The 22410-nt window shown below is 54.2% G+C and overlaps 2 protein-coding genes and 1 long non-coding RNA gene across 8 annotated transcripts in view; 1 reads left to right on the top strand and 2 right to left on the bottom strand.

Annotated features, from left to right (window-relative positions):
• LOC142572108 (ecdysone receptor-like) overlaps positions 1 to 22410 on the top strand; it is a 180521-nt gene that overhangs the window by 110553 nt on the left and 47558 nt on the right. The window lies entirely within an intron of this gene.
• Positions 974 to 4312, bottom strand: LOC142572111 (uncharacterized). 2 transcript variants are annotated; one of them, XR_012826002.1, is made up of 3 exons: positions 4196 to 4312; positions 1582 to 1899; positions 974 to 1255 (listed from the first exon to the last, which is right to left on the bottom strand). It is a non-coding gene; the product is annotated as an uncharacterized LOC142572111 (long non-coding RNA). The 2 variants fall into 2 exon arrangements; XR_012826003.1 differs by having other exon boundaries at positions 1648 to 1899.
• LOC142572110 (uncharacterized) lies at positions 18252 to 19814 on the bottom strand. The gene is made up of 2 exons (XM_075680979.1): positions 19256 to 19814; positions 18252 to 19169 (listed from the first exon to the last, which is right to left on the bottom strand). The coding sequence occupies exons 1-2, from the start codon at positions 19357 to 19359 to the stop codon at positions 18332 to 18334; spliced, it is 942 nt and encodes a 313-aa protein (XP_075537094.1). The 5' UTR covers positions 19360 to 19814; the 3' UTR covers positions 18252 to 18331.

Below are 22410 nucleotides of genomic sequence, written 5' to 3'. Positions count from 1 at the left end.
TCTCTTGTTTTATATTGCGTGCGAAAGGGGGGGGAGGGGGGAACAGTGTTCTTTTTGGTGCTGCTATGCGCGGTTTTGCTATATGTATTTAGTATATATTTATGTCTTATAAAAACTATCAACTGCACTTTCTTTTCTTTCTCTCATTCATTTTCTTGACGGCGAACTCGCTCCATCTACGCGGGTTCGTATCATATGCGAGCTTTTGCGTCATACTATGTCACTAACTGTTAAAGAACCTGCGTGCCGTCATGCCCAATACAGATCGTCAGATCACCGAAGCTATAGGCGGCATTGCGCGGGGTTCAGCCTTGAAAAGGGGCATTTTGTGCGTTGGGACGAGCGAGGCGGCAGTTTCTTCTGCGTCCACAGTGGGGAGACGTCGTCATCCTGCTATCTACGCTCAACCTGAGAGAGGAATCAAATAGGCCTTCGCGCCGTCAAAGCCGCACATGCTCACCGGCGCATCTCGTGCACCGCGAAGCGACCACGTATATTTTCCTCCTGTTTTTGGTTTTCCTTCGCTCGCCAGGTGGGTGCAAGGAGGGGTTGATTGGGTGAGGGGCCAGGCAGAATGTGGGTGCCGTTCTTTTTTTCTTTTTTACCAACGCGTAGCGACTTGCTTACAGGCACCCGGGATGGAAGCCGAACCATCCTTCTCCCACTGCAACTCAGGCTTTTTCTTTCTGTTATATTTTTTATTACTCCCCCCCCCCTTCCGAGAATTCTGAAGATGCAGTGCTAGGAGTGTGGGGCAGCGGGCAGGTGGTTTTCTCCGTCGCTGCTGCAATCGGTCGTCGTTTCGGCGGCTCCTTGCTGCGAACTCCTGCCGGAGCCGGCAGCCACCGTGTTGTGTTATCTCGTTGTCGCGGTCGTGTAGCATCCAGCCGGGAATAGGGTCTCCGTCACGCGCCGTCTGAAGCGTGGTGTTTCGTGCACTTCTGTGCAGTTTCAGGCGATGGCAGGACACTATTTTCACGCATGGACGCGTTGCGAGAAATGGATACATCTTCGTCGCCACCGTGTTTGCAGAGTAGAGACGGTGCGAGACCAAGTTTCCTTTCTTGTCGGCTCGCTGCGTCGTTACACGGTTTCCTTCGTGTCGCACCATCTGCCTTTCTCTGCCTCTTCTTCCCATGCCATTGTTCTTCGCTTCCAATCCGCTCGTCGGATGTCACACCCTCGGGATTGTAGCCGGCAAAGGGCGGAATTCGCGCAGTTTGTGTGGAACAGGTTGACCCGTCGGGAATGATCGCTGTGCCAGGAAGCCGGGAAAGTAAGAAATGAACAAGAATTGTAGAGGGTCAGTCAGATAAACCTCCGTAACAAAAGAGCCGCCAAGCACTCGCACGAACGGTGGCGCGAAAACGTGCAAATAATTGGTCGCCTTTGTTGTAGTTCCTTTCTTGAGAATCTTCCGTGGTTTTACACTAATCCTCGTTACAGAGTTATGGTCATGGCGGTCACAAATGAGCTCACGTAAACTCTAGAGAGGTTAGCGTATCTCACAATATGCCGTCGATAGCAATACGCATGCGCAAATATCGAGCTACTGCGCTGGACAGAACAGCGCCAGCTTACCTTTCAGTCCACTATTTCTACGTATTGTTTCTACATCTTCCTTACTTTTCTGACGTGTGCTCTTACCCAGCCACTGCCAGTCCATTGGAGCTCGACACACAGAATGCTTCCGTCGGCGAAATCTGCCGTCGCTTTAGCGTCATCACGGCTATTGTTGGCTATGTCGACGTCGGTGTCGCCGGCCGCCGTAACAAGCGGTTCAGGCGTCTCGAGACGACAGCGTCGGCGCGGCCAAGAACAATTGGAAGTCGCGTCGCTGCGGGGGGAAGGGATGGGCCGCCGGCTCCACGCCTTCGGACACCTCCGGAGGGGGGCGCCCTGTTATGAGAACGTAAAGCCCCTTAATCTCCCAAAGTAGCGCCATTCACTTCCCTCCTCCTCCGCTCGGCGCGGCCTCGACGGTGGCGCCGCCGGTGGTGGGCCTGCTGTAGCAGACGACGGCTAACACGCTACGGGAAGAAATCCGCGGAAAAGTTCGTTCGAGCCCTGCGGAGCAGTTTTTTCAATCGAGATCTTTCTTCGTCAGTCGGTGACTGGCCTTTAGAATTTCGTGTTGGAATTGCGGAAGAAATAGAGAAAAGGACCATTATTCAAGGCGTATTTAAAGCGTAAAGCGCGCGACGTTGAGAGTTCGTGTTGCTGAAACACGACGCATGCACGCGGTGTACTCAAACACGCGCGTAATTACCAAAGTTTCAGGTGTTGACAGCGTGAAAGTATGTGTACGTAGTTTCGTAGGTTCATTTACGTACCTGCAGGATACTTTTCCTCGGCCGGCGCGTGAGAGATTGCTGACCGCACACAGGCGGAATGGCTGTGTGCAGTCAGCAATGCTTGGCAACAGGGCCGTTTTTTCCATTGCGATGTGCTTTGGTAATCGTGACGATATATTGTTTTTTTGTTAGAAGTACTGCTCCAGGAGGGCACATGTAATGGCTAACGGAGGCCTCGAAGAGCACGTGACATTACAATAATGCAGGCGTCGGAGTGTTCGCATACAAAATTGACTGTCCGCAATCTTATACCCCCTTGGCATGCACAGGCTTCGGCGGGCCCCATCCAGCCCTGGTTCTAGCTTTAATGTTCCCGTTGCCGCTTTGGTGCCCTAGAGGCGCCGTCAATAATACGAAATAATGACAAGGTGTTACAACTAGTAAATAAAATTTATTGAAGAAATACAATCGCGCCGAGGCGCCAACTTCTAAAGCAGCGCTAGCGCGCCCGCGCGAGTGTTATGAAACGCCAACAAGGAATTTACCGGCCCACGTACGACTCTACGATCAAAGTGCACGTTAAACATCCCCAGGCGAGCTAGATAAAGTTATCCGGAGCCATCCACTACGACCTGCATCCTAGCTTTAGTCGCTTCGGAACGTTAAAAACGTTAATCACCTCAAACCAAATCAATACATGCGGGCGTACATTCGAAGCTAAAAGACTGCATCGTAAGTCATATTGAGCCTTGCAAAAGCATCGAGAATATGTTAACTTCTGGTGGAGCTCAAAACACACCCTGAATAAAGTCGCTTTTATGTCACAGGCCAGCTGCAGATGCGTGCATTTCACCGCAAGACGAAACTACATGAAACAAAGAGAGCACATTCGAAAAAAAAAAAAAAAAGTCAAACAACGCGCTTAAAACCACGCAGAGCATGAGCACACACTTTTTCGAAGCGTAAGGCGTGGGCTAGGCTCGAAATAAGAGGTTGTGAGTAGCCGTGGCCCTTACTTCACTAAGCCGTGCGTTCTTTGCCACTTCCTCGAAGTCAGCGCGCCCGATCCTGCGAATCCACACTTATTTTTGCGTGCCCACCGGATGGCAAAGCAAAAGGCTTTTTGCCCTCGCTGTGTCTGTTGCGGCAACCGAAGGCGCAGCAGCATTAAGTTTTCGGCCCTACACATTCTATTGCGCTAACGCACTCCGTCAGTCCGCCTGCCGTACTTTCGTCGCGCAGGCCCAACAATGGAGGTCGGCGCGCGCTGGAAAGAAAAAAATACACAAAAGCGCGGCGCCTGCTCCGCCCTGGAAAGAAAAAATATAGAAAAGCGCGGCGCCTGCTTCCACGTGACACAGATTGGCCAATGGGGGAGCGGAGGAGGCTGGGGCGACAGGAGGCGTGGAGGAGGACGCGCCAGGGTGAGCGGGGTGTCGGAAAGATCTAAGAATGGCGCTACTTTTGAAAAATTGAGGGGCTTTATGAGAACGTAAACAAACGCGCCGCCGGTGGGGGGCGTGGTTCTCACGGGCTCTCGCTCGACGCCATCAATCAGCAGGCGCTCGTCAATCTCGCACTTGCATTTCTCGCTGTTCTCTCTCTGGCGTCAAGGCGAATCGCGAGTGGCGCTCTTTCGGTTATAGTCGGCGGACGTAACTGCTACTAAACCGTAACCCTAAAGGGGCATCCATGACGAATGTAGCGTCGCTGAGCCGCGCGGTTACATTCGAACAGCCATGGTAACGACATTCGACTTTTACGCGCCCTACGTGCCTGTCTTTATTACGTTGTATCGTAACGCCCTTCACCACGCGGCGGGTGCATTGTCTAATATCCATTGTTCGTGCAGCGTCTTAGTACGGCAGTGCATCCTATGTGTATCGCATGCGTTGACTCACTTCCCGGCCCCTTGGTCGTCATTTTGGCATCTCCCGGGGGCGAAATGCCTAGCGAACGAACGGGTCCGAAGGCTGCCCCTCTCGACACGGCTGGCTCGACGAGGCCTAGGCTTGATGTGTTTTTCGGGCAGGGGAAGAAGAAGATGGCGTGGCCTAGCGGAGGGGGCTTGCTTTTGTCGGCGTCCGCGCTATGGCTGCGTCGGAGGGAGGGGGGGGAGGAGCAGCAGCAGCAGCGCGCGGTTCTCGCGGGCGCACGCGTGCGTGCCGCCGCTGCTGCGCCCGAGTCAAGGGCGATCGCGCCGCCGGGCCCCTCGCCCCTTTTTCAAGGGCAGCGTGCTGCTCGCTTCGGGACCGGCTGTCGCGCTCCGCGGCGCGGCCACAAACTGGTTTTTCCACATGCCGCCGCTCGCTCGCCTGCACGCCGCCGCAGGAAGAACAGGTGGAATCTCTGTGCCAACTCGTTTCTGCCCCGCTGCTGCCGCAGCATCCTTTTGTCCGTGCGCCTTTCTGGCGGATGACGTGACCGGTTGCGTGGCGGCTCGCTCCTCCTTGCAACCCGGCCCCCTTCCCTCTCTTCTGCCCGCTGTGCCTCGCTCTTGGGTTGCGTGCAGTCCGCTCTCCCCCCCCCCCCCCCCCCCTCGTCGTTATGTAGCGCTGCCTGCCGCTTTAATTGGCGCTCGCTTTTTCGGACTGCCGCCGCGGAGCAGGCAACGAGGTCCGCTGCTGCGCCCTTCTTGTCGGCTCACGCACGCACGCCGCAAACTGAGCACTTGCTCGCGAGCGGTGCTGTGCCATCGCCGAGGGACCGCTGTTCCGTTCCCCTCTCCCTTTCGAGAACCGCTCGTACGGCTATACTCTAGTACGCATCCATGCATCGATCAGCGGTGTAAGATGGGTGCAGTCTCTCTCTTACTTACTCATCTTCTGACCTCCTTTCACTCCTTTCTCCACTTATGCTCAGTGTACTTGGTTAGCGTTTTTATTTTTTTCGTTTTCAAGTTCACTGCCGACACAGATGTTTTTCTTTCGTAGGCTCCGTCGCCCCCTACGGCCAAGCTTCATTCGCTAGTTTTTCTTTATTTCCCGCAAGGCTCTGTGCGATCGCTTGCCTTTGCTGCGCGAAAGACGCGCCTATTTGAGTTTTGCGAAGAGCAAACATCCCAACACGGCGTGTGTGCGCCGTGCCGCCGGTGCCTAACGCCTGCCAGAGCTTCCATCGCATCAACTTCCAACCCTCGAGACGAGCTCAGCGCGGTTATGTTTTCTTCCTTCGATGTCGTCACGTTGCGTTATTGCGTTTATTTTACGTTTTTCCTATTGCTTTACCGCTCGCGTTCAGCTCTGTCTTGTTAGGCTGAGTACAAACCTAGCCGCCTAGCCTACCTAGCGAACAAACGGCTTCCCTTGCCTTGCAGTCGTAGCGTGGGCGTTCAAGTCAGCGCCAGAGCCACTCCCGCGATTTTGCGCTCTGATACATGACGTCACACGATTGAACCGAAAGTTCCGACAGCCCATACAATCGAATATACCGGCTACAAGCGAACAGCGGTACACCTATCGCACTCATCCTTTCACCGTGGCAACGTTGATGGTGGAAAGAAACGTTGGCCCACATCTGTGACGCCGCCGCTCCAGAAAAACAGGCCTTGCACGATATTGGTGCCGCTGGAAGCACGTAGCGCCAGCCCTCCCGTTTCCACCAGAAAACTGCAACCTTCAAGCAATTTGGCCCGTCTGTATCGGCGATTTCTGGCCGTTCACACCAGGCACCAAATGTAGCTCAACGGCACCGAATCGCAACGCGCAGGACGACGCGCATCGTTGCCTCTAAGCCTCATCCAGCTCTATCCGTGGTCCAAATCGTTACCTTAGTCCGTCGTGCAAATCTGGTAACCAATTTATGGCGCTCCGTTGTTCGAATGAGTCGGGTGCTCACGTTTGGACGTACGGTCAGCAGTAAAATTCAGAGTCCCCGTCGTCACAGTGGGCCAGCTTCCTTTAGGTTGCAACTGCGGTTGCCTCCATTTGTTTTCAGTAATTTCGAAGTCTATAGTCTCGCTGCAGGCGAGTATAGGTGCAATAGCAGAGGTGGAATGAGCTGGGACGTCGAGGCTTCTGTGACAGACTGTATTTACACTGGTATAGGGGAATCGTATGGACGGTTAATTGCGGTTTTCAGGAACCGCGAGCTCGATTCGAGCATCTAGCTGATAGCACAAGATCTGTGAGGAGGAGTCGCAAACTCCTGCTGTGTGGGTTTCGTATTATAGCGCATTTAGTTGGGGTAATGATTGCTGTACGGTGTAATGAATTGCTCCTGTAACTATAACTGACGGGCCTGCTGAATATGGACAGTTTTTTTCTTTATTGAACGGTTCAGTAAGTGCGCTCTTGATTTTGCGATCTCAATACGTACCTTAGTGTTGCTGTGGTGGTATGCCAGTTTAGCCGAACATATTTTTGACTCTAACAGCAGTTTATAGGAACCTCGGAACTATGTTTACCGTGTTATTCGGTAAGTCCGTCCATTCCGTTCACCCAGCCTTCATCATGCCGACGTCGTAATAAGTCAGGCCACCTCTTCATCCTCTGCATCACCGTCGCCATAGGCCTAAGTTGGTTCATACGGACAAAGAAAAACTAGCGCGACAAAAAGCCAAGCGTGCATTTCTTGGTCTCGTTTCCCGCTCGTTAGTTGCTTGCTTACATCTCCACCTGGATAATAATTACGAGATCACCCCATAATACGAGGTGCAACAGGTACGAAGTTCACTCGCCTTCACAGTATACAGCTCAGACGTGCTTTGTTCCTCGTAGTGCACTTGCGAACACGCTACCGAGAGCTCTTTTGTGTTTAGGCACACGGAAATTTCGGCCTGCTTCATTTGTGGCGATGATGCGTTCATCCCCCCCCCCACCCTCTCTTCCTTTATTTTTGTTATTTTATTTATTTGTTTATTATTATTTTTTTCGCAGTTGATTTGCAGGAATCTCCGAGCGTCCATTATTGACTATGCGCGTTGCTCTCCCGTAGTGGTCGAGGGGGCAGGGATTAGGCGCGGTTACCGGCCTTTGCGATTGTCCGCACTGCCTGGCTTGCAGTGAGCCGGCACTTTCCGCCGGACTCTTTCCCAGCGTATTTTTTGTGTCGCCGATAGAAAGGGCGCACGGGCCGAGGTCGCGGTTTGCGGTCACCGGCGTGCGCTGTCGGCGCCCCAAGGCCGCCTCGCTCGCAATAAGTATTGCGACCGATGATTGTTATTATTCTACATTCCGTATACGATCGCGACAAGGTCTCTCCCGCAGAGCGCCAGCGCACCGCAGGAAAGCATCGGGTGATGGGGGAGCGGTGAAATAAATGTCGAGGTAAACAAGGAACAATAAAATTGAGATGCTCAGATGTCCTTGCGAGTTCATTAAACTCTCGGAGCCAGCCACCTGAGGCGGCGGCGGCCCCGCAAAGGGTAGCGTGATCTTTATCGCTCGTCGCCATCGCGCGCGGGCGCCTTTCCCGCCTCCGTCGCACGTTTGCCGCGCGTTTTCGCTTTCGAAGGGCGGCGGTCACAAGGGGGAGAGACCGGTCGACTGGCCTTCGCTCGCACTTCGTGTTCCGGGGGAAACCCGAGGGGAATGTCACTATTTTATTTCCTTTCGCCTTTCGCGTGGCTGGCTTCTCACATTATAAACCTCGATTCGCTCGCTTACTGCGTTGTGCTCGTGAAGAAGCAGCAAAAGAAGGCAAAAAGTTATGGTTGCTGGTCTTCTTTGGTTGGTCCCGGATCGTGTCTTGAACCGATCGACCGCGCCGGCCGAATCGCTGGAAATGAGGCCCTGGACTCGGGGCTCCACCCTTTTTTTTTAGAATAATTAACTAAAGACAAGTTTTGCCATTACTACTAAAACTACTTATTCCTGAAATTTGTTCCAGAATTCGTTCTCGAGCTAGCCGGTACATTGTTCTTGAAAAGTGAGTTCGCGCAGCGCTAAGGGACCCAGCATTTAGACACAAAGCGGCCTGTGTTCGTCGATGGTGTTCCTACATGTTCTTTCTATTTGCGTTGCACAAAGCATTTCGCCCTGGCCTTCGTAGCTTCGTGCTCGCGTTTGTCGCGCGCTCCGCGTGTTATCAGTGACTCTGTCGTGAGGCTTGAATCTTCGAGGCTTGTCGTTCGGGAGTTTTAGAAATAAGGGACATAAAGATAGCGGGCGCCATCGGCCCTGTGTGCATAAGAATACGAGCGGAGAGACGCCTGCAGCTGAAAGAGTTGTCCCACATCCGCCGCCATGACCCAGGGTACTGCTGACTTATCCCTACCAGTGCACAAAGGATTAGTACATATTCGCAGATGCCTAAGAAAGGGGACGGGGCGCGGAGCGTGGGGCAGCCGCAGTCCTGACTCAACCGGCAAAACCTCGCGCAGTTCTTTCGGAGGTTGTGGGTTCGTCCCTCACTGGCGGCAAGTTGGCTTATTGCGCTTTCGTTTCGAATTTAACTTGTCAATTGTCCATTCTTAAGTTTAAGAAACGCAGTTAAATTTGTTTTCCTGATGTTTTCTTGGTTTCATTGTCTATTGGCTTCATGGTGCTAAAAAGAGACCTTTGGTTCTCCCTCATTTCCTTTTGCTCAAGCAGCGTTTAGTTTCTTGGCATGCCTAGTGCTGCTGACGATTATCTTTGGACACGGAAAGCCACTTATTGCTTCCGCCTGTTTACAAATCCCAGTAAGTTGTCAACTTTTCTTTAAGCGCCTGCTCAAGCCGCCATTTAGTGGTAACTCTAGATACTGGGCGCAGTGTCGGCGGTATTGTTATTCATCTGGGCCCGTATTCACGAAAGAGATCTTGCACGGTGGAATTGTTCGTAAGACTGAATGCCAACCAATCCTTAGCGAAGATAACCGCTCCAGTGGCAAATATCATTCGGCCCCTGAGCACAATATCGCGGGCTCGATCCCCGTTCGCGGTGGTCGCATTCCGTTGGGAGCCCAATGCAGTAGCGCTGGTGCACACTTACATCTCGGCTCACGTAACGGAACACTGTAACGACACTGTAACACTGTAACGTAACGACAGATCCGTGCCTTAGCGGGTACAGATCATAAACATAGTGCAGGTCAGTGTTGCAGAACCCCAGCTGGCCGAAATGAATTCATATCGCCACCACCATCACCACTAGGGCGGTTCTCGCGAGCCAAGTTTCTCGTGTTAATGTTGCGGTATCTAGGTCTTCTGGGACATTGATCCTTCATCACGAGAAAAGGTGTTTTTTTAAGTCTTAGAAGTTATTATGCATGGATATTTTTCTCGGGCCTAAAAGTTGTCCCTCGTATTACATCTGTGTTCGTATTGTATGCGGAAGTGGCAGTAAATTGAGTTCTGGGTGGAAGCCTTGATACGTAGTTGCCTTGGCAAGTCTGACGTGATTGCGGTTCGGAAACATTGTGTATGCTAAGTGAGAGAGATATACTTTGTTGAGAGCTGGAGACGTTAGCTTAACCAAATGTCTGACATGTTGCTGCAGATCATGTGGGTGAAGTGCGATTAAAAATAATTCGTAAAAAATTTTAACTTATCACAAATTCTCATCCGTAAAGAGAAGCAATGGGAAAAAGGAAAATACAAAGTGATGTGAAGCATCCGACTATTGGCCTATCCCCCATTATGGGTACGGGCCACGTTTAAGGATCATTATAATCATCGCAGTCATCATCATCATCATCAGCAGCAGCAGCAGCAGCAGAGGAATTTTGTTCTCACAGCGTTACTTCTCCGTTTGCGGCTTGTCTGGCGCCGCGTTCTTTCCGAACGCGCTGCTGCCGGCACATCGGCGCGTCGTCATCGCGCCGAACCGGCTGCCGGCGTTCGCTGAAGTCGTTGCGCGGGCGAGGGCGCCGTACCTGCGGAACGGTCGCGCAAGTCGCGGAAGAGTGCAAACCAGAGGGAAAGCTCTGCCGCCGCCGTCGCTGACGTCGCGCCTTCCTTTGTTCTCTCTGGCCTTCTTTGGCGAAAGCGACCCCCCCCCCACCCTCCCATACCTCCCCACACCCTCCTTTCTTTCTTTTTTTTTTTCCATCGAGTACCTTGGCGGCCTGTCGCGAGGTGGCGCTCCGTCCCGACGATGAGCTTGGTGGCGCAACGAAACGGAGCAGTTGGACTCTGGTAACATCCATCCATCCATCCGTTCGACTGGCGCTCGACCCCTGAAGGCGCGAACTTCAAAAGGATAGTAGTTCAGACAGCTGACCCGCAGTTTTGCGGGTTCTTCGTTGACAATGCTTCACCACGCCTTTCCTTACCGAGTCCCGGCCTTTCCGGCTTCTACGTTTCGACAGGTCTGTTTCCAGCGACGTGGCTGAATGATTTATTACAACTTGGCGTTTAGAGTCCCAAAGCAACCCTCCCTTGTGGAGTGATCCTGGTTAATGCTGATGATTTGTTGGGGTTCTTCAGCGTGCACCAGAAGTTCGGCTCCCGGGCTTAATTCTGCCCCCATCTGAATGCAGTGACCTCCGCGGATAATACAATCCGCGCGCTCGCTGTTCAGCAGACGAGTGCCGTAGCCTGTGAGTCGGTCCATTAACTTTGACAAGGCATTCCAGTTACTAGTCCAATCACTTTGACAGCGTACAAAACGAAGAGGACGAGTAAAATTGACTCTGTTGTTGTAAGCTTAATGCTGTACAGCATAAGCAGCTACATAGCTATTGTGTTCATAGTTCCGAAATCGGCCAGTTCGCCAGTCTTCTGTTTCGATCAGGCATATGCTGGATTGTTGCTGGAACGTAAGTATGCTAGAAGCGCTCTCCAGTACAGATAACCAGCTCGTATTACAGCAGCCTTCGCCTTTAAAAGCCGGTTGGGATTCTACAGTTCACTTCCACCACAGGTGCCACGCATTTCGGGACTTGTGAGAGTGCAATTATTACAAGGTCTTGTTGTTATTATTTGCCAGAAGAAGTTCTGCCTTGTTCAGTTACATTATTACCCCGTGTACCGGCTCGATGAATGCGCTTCTTGTTTACTCACGTTTAGTATCATGTTGTTCGCACTCGTATAATGAAATGGCTGGGCTAGTTGCAAGCAGCGCATGAGTAAGCATCACGACATAACACGAGAAAATGACGTGCTTGCGTATCACCGCCACCACCGCGACGTTCTTTTTTTATTCTTTTTTTTCCCTCGAAAACCAGCGACAGACCTTCGACAAGTGGAGCCGCGCGAAGGCGAGCCTTCGTCCCGTGACCAGTGGTGATGAGTCACGCCTCTGCCGAGACGTGGGCACCTCGGGCGCGTGAGTGAGGCGAGCAAGGAGTCGGTCCTTCACCGCGCCCGCTGCACTCATTACCGTTGCGGCTGCCTCGCTCGCCATACGATTCGCCGCTATGGAAAGCGATTACCGGACCAGACACAACACTCACGTTCTCTCTCGGACACACAGCTGCGCGCATTTATTTCTCCCGCCTAGGCGCGCCCCTTCTCGGAAAACCCCGTCGGTCTCCAAATGCCGCCGCGGCTTGCGGGAGGGAGGCCGATGCCGCAATTCCGCCTGAGTGGGCGCGTGCTTAAGCTTGAAGACAAAAGAAGATCGCTGATTAGCGAATACATGCATTCTCTGCAGCTTATTGCAGATATTCATTTCCTTCTCTCGGAGGTAAAAGCGTCTAGCTCACGTTTTCTGCGGCAGTAACTTTTCTCGCATTGAGCGACGATTTTCGTGCAATTTTTTTTAAAGAAACGTCAATGTGAAGGTACGTGACAGTTCTGGAATTCCAAGTAGGTCAGTCTTACCGTGTCAGCGAAGGGTTGCTACGCTAAATAGGATGTACGCAACTCTCGGATACATACTTTCGCGTACACCCATCACAGTTGCATGCAAACTTTTTCTTGCAGAGAAAAATTTAGGTAGGAGTTTTTGTTGCTGTTGTTTTCTTTAACGACAATGAACTAGGTGTAAACCGATTTACTGTTGCTCTGAAGTCTCCCTTTCATTTGTACCGCTAGTCAGCATGCTTGCTTCCATAGAGAGCCGTTAGTGAGTCAGATTTATCGGATCCACGATCACCAACGTCATTTGCGGGGGTGTGCATATATCACGTTTTATTGCAATCGCGTCGAAAGCCCAAGTTTTCGGTGGGCGGCCGGATAGAGGTCTACGGGGAAGGTCGCGCAGTGGCCCACGGCTTCATAGCGGCCCCCTTTTTCTGGCCATTTTTATTTCCCCAGAAAGAAGTCTCATAATGCGCGCTGGCAGCAGAGTGTCGTCTGGCCCCGTTAGTGGGTTCTCAGACTTCCGGCGCGCGCGCTTGTGTGTGTCTGTGCTGCAAAAGGAACGAAAAGCAAACAGGCGATAAAATATGAAAGACGCATGACCGGGAGCTCATTAAAAGCGGGTCTGCCAGTAGTGCATAACCACAAAATGGGCGAATGAGATCGCGGTGAAGAACAAACCTACAAAAAAGGGGGAAGGGGGGGGAGTTCGCCTTCTCCTCCACAATGCAGCAACCCTCTCTCCAGGCAGAGCAGCAGTTGGGGTTTCAAAGCAGCAGCGTGCAGTCGCAGAGAAGGCGTATCGCCGCCATCGTCGCCTGCAGACTAGGGGAGAGAGAAAGAGAGAGAAGAAATCGGCAGTTGGCGGGAGGGAGGGCGAGTGGAGCGCCTGTGCTCGCGCAAGCACGTACGTAACCGCCCCGGGCCCAGACGGCTTGGGGAGAGATCTGCGTGAGTGCGAGCGGGGAGGCAGGAACCCGTTCGCGGCGGCGTTGCGCCCTCGTAACTGCCTGACTTCTTTTTCTTCTTTCTCGCGCTGCGATTCTTTGCTGCTGCTTCTGTTGTTGCCGCGTTGTTCCTCAGCGCGCTGCTTCCTTTCGCCTCGCCTGAGGTTCTTGCTCCGCTTCTTCCAGACCCCTGAGCAAGCGGAGGAGGACGAGCCAGTTGGCCCGGTTGTGTTGGCGAGCGCGAATTTGCGGCCTCAACCGTGAACGGCGAAGCTGTCGGCGGCGCGCGCGGTCACGGGGTGCAAGCAGCCTCGCCGTAACCTTGTTAACGCCGAACGGCTTCGCGTCGAGCCGCCTCTCAACGAGTCGCAGTCTAGTACAGCGCGCCAGTAATGGAGCCTGCGCCTTCGGAGCTCGGATGGGCCACGTGTCCCGTCGCGACGAGAAATTGATCGCGCGTTCCGTTCGCGCTTGCCGTAATCATCTGACCGAGAATGACAAGCCCCTGTAGAAACACGGTGTGCCCTCTGATTCGCTTCCGATAGAGTGGCGGGCGAGCTCTCTCTCCACACATGTGCAGTACACCGACAGGAAACTGTGGCCAATTCATCGATGACCCTGCTGCTCCTACCATTCTCAGTTACACGAGGCATCTGTATCATTCATGCACCCTCCAAATGCATCGGTTTCTCTATCAAGATCAATGTCACACCCATAGAGTTTCTCACTACATTACCTAGAGGGAAATCTGGCGCTGCTGCGCTGTGGTATGCATGGGAATGCCGGTATATTGTGGATTCGGATTGGCATCGTTCTCGTAGAGACAGGACACCTTGAAGACGCGCTTGGAAAACACCGTTCCGTCTGTCACAATGATTCATTTTCTACTAGAACAGCATGTGAAAAGCTGTTTTAGCTTTATTATTACGCGAAAACATGTTTTGTTTAACTATGAGAACTTGTTATTATGTGTACGACTTCATGTTACGTAAAAAGTATCAGCGGGCCGCTAAAGTTGGAGGACAGACGACAAGGTTCGCGCTCGCTTTGAAACAGTTGGTCGTCTGTTCTTGCTTTTCTTCGCTTGGTCATGCATCGTGGGTGAGTAAAGATGTAATATGCGTAAATGGAAACATTTTATGAACATTTTACTTTGAGAACGCGTTATTTGCGTAGCCATATCCACGTTTTAGACGAAGCCTCTTACAACATCAGCCAACACGAGCCTCGCAGGCACATATACCGTCATTCCCATGACGGCACGGTGCCCCCTTAAGAAACTCCCATAGACGGTGGCGCCAGATTACCCTCTTGGTGTTATAGTGAGAAACTCTATGGTCACACCCATTCCTACTTTGTTCTTCGTACCTCCTCTCGAAACGCATTCACCGCAGACTTTTAGGGCCAATAAACAGCGAAGGAAGCGTTTGAACAATTTCATATGTCGAACACAAGCTGATAATACGTATGTTATCGTCACTCTTTGCCAGTCTGACTTAGCAATGCTGAGCGTGTGAGAGAGTGTCTGCATTAAATAATAATAATAATAATAATAATAATAATAATAATAATAATAATAATAATAATAATAATAATAATAAATCTTTTTAGACTAAAGTGCAAAGCGTTAATAGGTCAAGGAGAAATGGTTGTCCATTGTACACCGCAGAACATCTTGAGGGTGACTCCTCCTGCATAGATAGGGGGGTCACGGCGGGATTCGGGGCCCAGAATGAGCAGGCCTTCCTTATTCTCAGACAGGCAGCTGAACCTCGTTACTGATTGGCTGAAAGTAGCCACATCTTTTGCCGCCGTGCTCCAGAGAGTTGGTGAAACCATGGAGGCGATAGTGCCAGACTTCCTCTGCCAGCTAACCAGATTTTTTTTTTTCCAATCCTTTTCTGCTTTTCTTTATACCTCCCTCATCCCCTTTCCCGTGCAGCGCTGTTTAGGTGCCCTCTCACGAGAGGCAATTACGGCGCTGCACTTTTCTCTTCACTTTTCCCATTAAAAGCCATCCACAGAGCTAACGAGAAATGGGCGCTGGGTTACACAGTTCAGAGAAAGTACTTACGCTTTGGCTTGCCCACTATGTGCCGCTAATCCTGCCGTTGTCTCTCCCAAAGGGATTAGCGTCATTCAGTGAACCAGCCTTTCTTCCGGCTGTACTAGCTACTGGTTTATTGACGAAACCAGGGACGGGATAGTGCTATTCCATTGCTATTCCTTTTCGCGCTTCGTAAAAAGTTGGAGTTGCGCTCTGCCCACATTATCAGCGGGGCCGGCCGGTAGGGGAACGGTGTATGATAAGAAGTGAATGGAATCGAGCGAAAGGAATCCTTGTATTATGCCCAGCTTCCGTTACGAGCCGTGCTGCGCACTATTCGTGAGGCGAGGCATACACATACAGACCATCTGCGAGAGTACCAGGCTTTCCACGCCAACCCTTCTTTCGCGAACACGTGATGTAAACACCATCCGGAGGCACGGGGCTGCAACAACAGTCCGTGGGTCGTCGCCTGCCGAGAGGGAGACGCGATGCGGAGAAGGGTGGCGTGCGGGCGCGCAGAATAGGGTTCCATGCTAGTACCCGCTGCCCGAGAGAAACGGTCACGGGAAAGCCAGCCAGGACGGAGGACAACATCCGGCCAGGCCTACTTCAGTGATGCATTGTGGAGAGCATGGTACAGGAAGGGAGGGAGCCGATGAAGGAAGAGACTGTTCTTTCCCGAAGTGTATCTGACGCGCCGCTTCCGCCTCCTTCCACGCGCGGATATCGTCTGCGTCACTTGGAAGATGAGGGTGGTTGTCACGTGACAGAACTAACAACAACAACTTTCCGTGTTGATGATGATCTGCACCCGTATGGGTGCGCTAGAGAAGTAGGGCCGCGGCTCTTTTTTGAAAACCTGAAATGGAAAACAGAAAAGTGTAGTATTCACTGGGAGACTTTCCAAATGAGGACAAGACTTAGGAAATTTGGTATTTTCTCAATAAATTAATAAGGTGATTTAAACATGGCCCTTGCAACTTGTGCTATTTTTGGTTCTGTTGATGGCGTTTGAACCTCCTTAATGGACAGCAAAGCGGGACATTAAATCAGTTTAGTTTGACGTAGTGTCCTTTCAAGACTATTTTAATCTTTTGGCGGGGAAAAGAATGTTGATACTCAAGAATAAAAAAGCAAGCCAAAATTCTCTTTAAAATTCGCGCCGCAATATCTGCGCCTGTACGTCAATTTGGCTTCACGGATTCCGAAGCTTCTTCTTGTATTGTTGAAAATTTATTGAACGTTGCTAGATTGAGTCTTTAGGTTATGTATAAAACACAAGGTTGTCTTCCTTTGCCATTAGACCTAGACCCGATCATACGCTGCCAAAATCTATGACGTCACTTCGAGCTGTTGCAGGAACTTCAGGATGAACTACTGTTAGCTAGCTGCCACTAGCCTAGCTTGTAGTATGCACAGTTCCAGTAAAAGAGCTTGGGAACGGACAAACGGAATGAGCGAACGTCCTGCATCATCCGCTGTTACTAACGCGTGCCACCCAGCCCAAATTTGCACTCTTTCCCAGTGCATGCTTCCCCTTCCAATTAATACCACTTTTTCGACGATGCGCCAGCTACACGTGTCAAAAAGAGACCAGCCAACTTGCCGACTACACAAGACTGTGTTCACGAGCGCGCTGGTACCCGCACTGCCAAATCTTCCGTGAATACCCCGATGCCACAAACCCATATTGGACACGCCCCGGAGCTAACAAAACGTCAACCACCTTCCTGCAAAGAACGCAACTTCTAGACTCGCTATCACTCCAAGAACTGGACTGTCCCCCCCCCCCCCCCCCTTGTTGACGATCACCATATGAAAACAGATACGTCTATTGCAGGAAGTGATGCGGCGTTTATCGACGCGTAGTACACATCGATTGGGAAGTCGTGAGTTACTATACGTCGTCAGGGCCTACTGTTTACTCTTCATTCCTCCCGCGACTGCACGCCTTGTCTTGGTGGGAGTGCCACGCATTTCATAATCTCTGGATTCCGCCCCGGCGTTTGAACGCGGACCGACGTTCATCGGCGTCCGCACTCGCGTGACAAGGCGTCGTCCCTTGCAACTCTCATGCGACCGTGAAAGTGTGCACGAGGAAACGCGCAGGCGGCGCGCCGGTGCAAAGCCCGTCGTTCGGCACACAGCCGGATGTGTGGCGGCGGCGCACGAGACGCGTAGCAGCAGTGCACACAGTGTACTCTCCTCTCTCACCGAAAGGGGAGTGATTCGCGCGGGGAACGGCGGAAGTGCTAATGCCGACGCTCGCGTTTTGAGAATAAACATGGCGGCGCGCGATCTGGGCTCCTCCGACGGCGTCGGCGCGCCGCCAAGTTTTCTTGGTCGGGTCGGATGGAGGGAATATGGGCAGGGAGGGGGGTTGCTTTGCTCGGTGGGCCCCTGCAGGTTCCTCTGGCTTGCCTTGCTGGCGGCGTGCGTTCTCCTCCGGCGTCGGAAACGCTGGCGGCGACGGGTGGGGAGGAAGCTGCGAGGGTGACGGCGGCAGCGAGCTCGGCGCTACGGAAGGCTGCGCCCGCCGCCGCTTGGCGAAAGTGCTCGCTGGGGCCAAACCGGCTCGGCCAGTGTGAAAGTCCGCGTTCAAGGTGAACCGTTCGTTGACCGGCTGCCGGTGCTGCCTCTGCAGGCCAAAGGGGTGGGCTACGCTTTCCGGCTACCCCCCTCGCCCCGCCATCGTGGCGGTTGAAGGACCCCTGAGGCGAAAGTGGCATCTCGCCACGGCAGCGTCTTCTTTCCTACGGCCCCACATATCCTGCGACGACGCGCAACTTGGAGCGGCCGAAGAGAGAGCTACGCGAAGACGTGGGGGCCCTGCTGGTGGGGGCGGCCTTCGCTGTGGCGCTCGCTAATCGGGCCAGCAGCGAACGGTCCGCGGCACCTGCGCCGGCGTGTCGAAATCGACACCAGGCGGTGCCGCTTCGTGGGCCCAACCTGTCGCGGTGCGCGTCTCGCGGTGCGCGAGTGACGGCCAGTACTGCACCCGGGCCGGCTGCAGTAGGCAGTGCGCTGGCCCTGAAAGCTTTGTCGAATGTGTATCGAAACCTTCCTGGAGCTACTGGATAGCATTTGGGACGTCGCGCTTGTAGCATAACAACTAGGTCAAAACACTAAGCTTTGGATGGAAACGCGAACATGAAACGACACTGACCGGAAGAAGGGAACGTTGCTGGTTTGACTTCCGTCGTCGGGGGAATAAAGAAGAGTTGCGTATGCGGCAGTCACACTTCAAATGCGTATTGTCAGTGTCCCTCAAAATAAAGGAAGCATGTGGCGTTTGTTGTGCTTGGTATCATTGTTTACTCTTTCGTTACGTGGTTGAGCGGACGGTCAAGAAACATTCTATTATATCACAACATCAACGATCAGAACAGAGAGCTTGTAGCCTACTGCACACAGCTCCGACGGGAAGGAGGAAACTCCGTAACTCTGGAGAAATTTCATTAATGGAGAAGGAATGAAACGAGTCCTGAGGGCAGTCCGACTGCTCTCGTGAAGCACTGTGTCGATCCGACACGACGCAGTCCCGGCTTTGACGAGCGTTGAGCGTCGGACCCTCGGCCAGGACCGCAAGTGGCACAGTTCTGTTGAGACGAAGTTCAGGCCCGCAGCGCGACGCCGATTTGACGGGCGCGCCATTGATTCTCGCCGGCGAGCGCGGTCCCTCGCCCTCTCCGGCGCTGCAGCGAGCGAGCGGAGCGCCCCGCACGGCGGCCGACCTTGAACGCCGGCTCTGTTTGGGACCAACTCGTCCGCCGCTGGTGGTGGCAACGTCCAGGCGCCGCTGCGGTCCTCGCTCCCTCTGCGTGTGGCTCTCCCTGCGGAAGCGGTAGTGCGCGTTGCGTGTACAGGAGTTATGCGCCATGGAGGCCGGCTGACCAGCGCCTTCGCTTGTCATCGTGCCCGTGATCCTAGTGTCGGACGGCGGAAGCAGCGCTGCCGTGGCGTGGGTGGCGCGGCCCGAGCCCAGGCTGGCGAGCCCCCGGCGCAAGAAAGGGGGTCCGCCGCCCCCTCCTGGGGGCGGTGCGCCCCCGCCGCCGCGGGGCTCGGTGGGGGCGCCGCGCAAGCGGGCGCTGCCGCCCGAGGACAGCTCGCCCGAGGTGAGCTCGAGCAGCCCGGCCAAGGGCCGGCCCGTCAGCCCCGTGCCCTCGCTGGGCGGCTCGGACATCGCCGACGTGGACCTAGACTTCTGGGACCTGGATATCAACAACGAGTCCACCAGCTCAGGTATACCCCGTGTCAACAACGGATACCGCCGGCGCGACGCGGTCCACACGCTTACCTGCGCTCATACGTGTTCGCCGTGCGAGCTGTGGAGGCCGTGGTTACATAGTTCGCGGTTGCAACCGGACCGCGTGTGGCCGTCTCTCTCTCTCCCCGTAACATAGTGCACCATCGTCCGTGTCGTACACGTGGGACCTACATGCCCAGTTGTTGTTCAGACAACGGGGTCAGTGACGTGCAGTCTCGTGTGTCGCCCGCTCTACGCTCACTGGTCGCGAACAGGTGGAGCTCGATGGCAGCATTGAGATGTGGTTCGTCGAGAAGAACGGGGAAGACGAAACGTCCAGTGCGAATGCGTCTTGACCCGTGAACGCGCACGACAACGCGCGTCGTCGTCGCGCGTGTTGTGGTCAAGCGGCCGAGTGCCGTGCGCTTATCGGCGCCGCTCGAAAGACCCGCGATAGCGCGCCCTGCTGCGAGACGCTGGGCCGGCGCATGCTGCACTGCTTCTGCTGCTCCATGCAGGAAGGCGCCCCGGCCGATTCCTCCCTTGCCCTCGCGGCCCAATGCTGATTAGGAACGGTGCTCGACGCACTTGCCCGGAGCTCCCCCGACAGGCGCGCGCATAGCGACAGATTGCTGCTCTTCCGGGGCACCTTGACCGTCGTTTGACGCTTCCTTACTCGGCGAAGCTACTGCCTTGCTCTGGACAGTGGCCGAGTATGTAGCTGTGGCTGAGCGAGGTGCCCTGTGGCAAGCTGCTCCAACGCCGGCAACACTTGTTTAGAGGACATCTTAGCGTAACGTCGAGCAGGAACTTTTCGAGCGATGCGTACGGACAGACACGGCAAGGCGGCGTGCATTTTGCTGCTGCATTGTGCGGTGTTCCTTATCGGCGGTTCTCGCATAAGCAGGGGCGTAGTTAGGCGTGGTATCACTGAACCGTAACACAATGCACGAAAGACCACAGTGAGCGCAGTTAATGGGCAGTAATCACCAATCAGTTAATAATCGTGCGGCATAAGTGTACCTCCGGATGTGTGACCCTTTACAACGAACGGGGCCCTTTGAATGCATTTTGTATATGTTTTGTGTAGTACATGCGGCGCCGAGGTGCTCTTTCTTTTTCGCCATTCGGGCGGTGGGATGCCAAGCGCTGCATTCGGCCGGTGTCGCGTGTGTGGTCTGCAAGCGGCATGGCGTTGCCAGGGCGACGTTTCGCCTCGTCCACGCGGTGGTGGGGACAGCGGCCGATCAACGACACTGGGCGCGCATTCCAGCCCGGCCGTGGCGCTCGCGCGCTCGGCCGTTGTCCCCGCTTGCGTCGGCAGCACACAGCTCGTGTGTTTTGCTGCTGCAGGGCCCGGGGTCCGGCCCTCGCTTTCGAGGAAAACCACCCCTTCTCGCGCCCATCAGTGTACGGGCGCGTCGCGCTTCTCGGGAACGACTATAGCCGCCGGCGTCGGCTGCCACGTCTGGCGCTGAACGTCTCTCTCTCTCTCTCTCTCTCCTCTGTGTGGCGCATCTGCGTACGCCCGTCTGAGCTGCCTATTAGCATTCTCTTGTTTCGCCATTCCCGATGCTGCAGTTGTAGAAAAGCACTTGTACGAAACGGGGGAAAAAAAAAAGGAAAAGCAAGCAAAAAACACGCTCGCAGAGAGAGAAGTGGTCTGGCGAAAGTGTTTTGCGATTTGGGGCACGCTACGTGCGCGACCGTGGGCGCGTCAGTTTCTCTCGTTACGCTTCGCTTCCTGTTTAGTCTTCGCACGGTGATACGCGAGTCGAAAGGTCAGCCTCCTCTCGTCGTCGGCATTCCCGCGGTCTCGCTCGTGCGCTGATCGCGTTGCTGGGCTAGCAGACAGTGGTTAAAAATGAAATTATGGGGATTTTACGTGCCAAAACCACGATCGGATCATGAGGCACGCAGTAATGAGGGACTCGGGAAATTTGGACCACCTGGGTTTTTTAACGTGCACCTAAATCGCACCTACACCGGTGTTTTCGCATTTCGCGCTCCCATCGAAATGCGGCCGCCGTGCCCGGCATTCGATCCCGCGACCTCGTGCTTAGCGGCCCAACACCATGTCCCCCAAGCAACCACGGCGGGTCAAACAGAAGTTGGTGTGCACGACTGTCGGTCGCGCTGTGCTGGTGAACCTGGTGCTGCCGCAAGGGACACGTACTGTATGCAGATCGCACGCAGTTTGCGCGAAGGCAAAATGCGCGCGAGAGCCAACTAGCGCGTGTGCCGTACGGTTTTGCACTGCTGGACCTCGGTTCCGCACCCTCTCATCCCCTGTCGCAGGTTGGCGGCCGCCGTTGTTGTCGTTCGAGGCCGCCGGTATTACGCTGCGCGCCGCGAGGCCGCTCTCTTGGCAGGGCTTTGCCCTTCGGGCCTCGCGCGCTATTATTGTAATCTCGGCGCGTCTCGTTTATTTATCGCCAACCCCCCTCCCGCTCCCTGCGCCTTGGCTGCGGCGAACCGCGGCGCTGGCTGGCTACGTGGCGCAGGTATTTTGGCGGCGGCGTCCCTGTCACGGCGGGTCGAGCGGGTTCTGGCGCGCGCCGCGTCTGACGCGCGCGTTGCCGCTCGGGCTTCTTCTCCCTGCCCTCGCCGCGAAGACGCGCCGCTATTTCTGGGGCCAGCGGCGCGTGCCTCGGGGTTTCGACATACAAGCGATGGCCTTGGCTTGGATTCAAAACGCTGTGGGCGGTTCGTCACTCTCCGAGCTGCCCGCAGCGGCGGCACGCGTCTGCCGTCGCGTGCGTGCGTCGACGGCCCGCACCGCTGACCAATCCGGCGCGCCCGCATTGAGAGAACTATGTTGCCGCTTGCTCGCTCTTCGCCAGGCTGAGGGGTCGGTTTGGCCGGCGGCAGAAAGGTCCTCGATAAGAACGATCAAAGGGCACTAAAGGGAAATGCCAAGGGAAGCTGATTTTGCTGGTTACACATCTGTATTGAATACAGTCGAACGCCTTTATAACCAAGCGCCCTTGGGGCTTCCGAAATCATTTCTCAAAAACGTCACTTCGTTGTAAAGGGCACGCCCTGCGCCGCTCATAATAGAACCGGGACAGAATTGTTCCTTCGTAATACAGGTCATTTCGCTGTAGGGCGCCCGACTGTATATAGATCGGCCTTATCGGGAGCGGGAGCTTGGCTTGGCACGCCGCCGTAAGTTTGCCGAAACGAAAGACAGGTGGCGACAGATC

This window comes from Dermacentor variabilis, chromosome 2, assembly GCF_050947875.1.
Source record: "Dermacentor variabilis isolate Ectoservices chromosome 2, ASM5094787v1, whole genome shotgun sequence".
Taxonomy (NCBI): domain Eukaryota; kingdom Metazoa; phylum Arthropoda; class Arachnida; order Ixodida; family Ixodidae; genus Dermacentor; species Dermacentor variabilis.
The sequence above is the reverse complement of the archived record's forward strand: the minus strand, read 5'-3'. Positions and strand labels throughout refer to the sequence as shown.

Excerpts from the sequence above, each read along its gene's own strand:
- LOC142572110 (XM_075680979.1), bottom strand. The coding sequence starts at position 19,359 with ATGTTACGGGGAGAGAGAGAGACGGCCACACGCGGTCCGGTTGCAACC. Across the intron at positions 19,170-19,255 it reads GCGAACACGTATGAGCGCAG|GTCCCAGAAGTCTAGGTCCA; the intron begins GTAAGCGTGTGG and ends GTTGATATCCAG.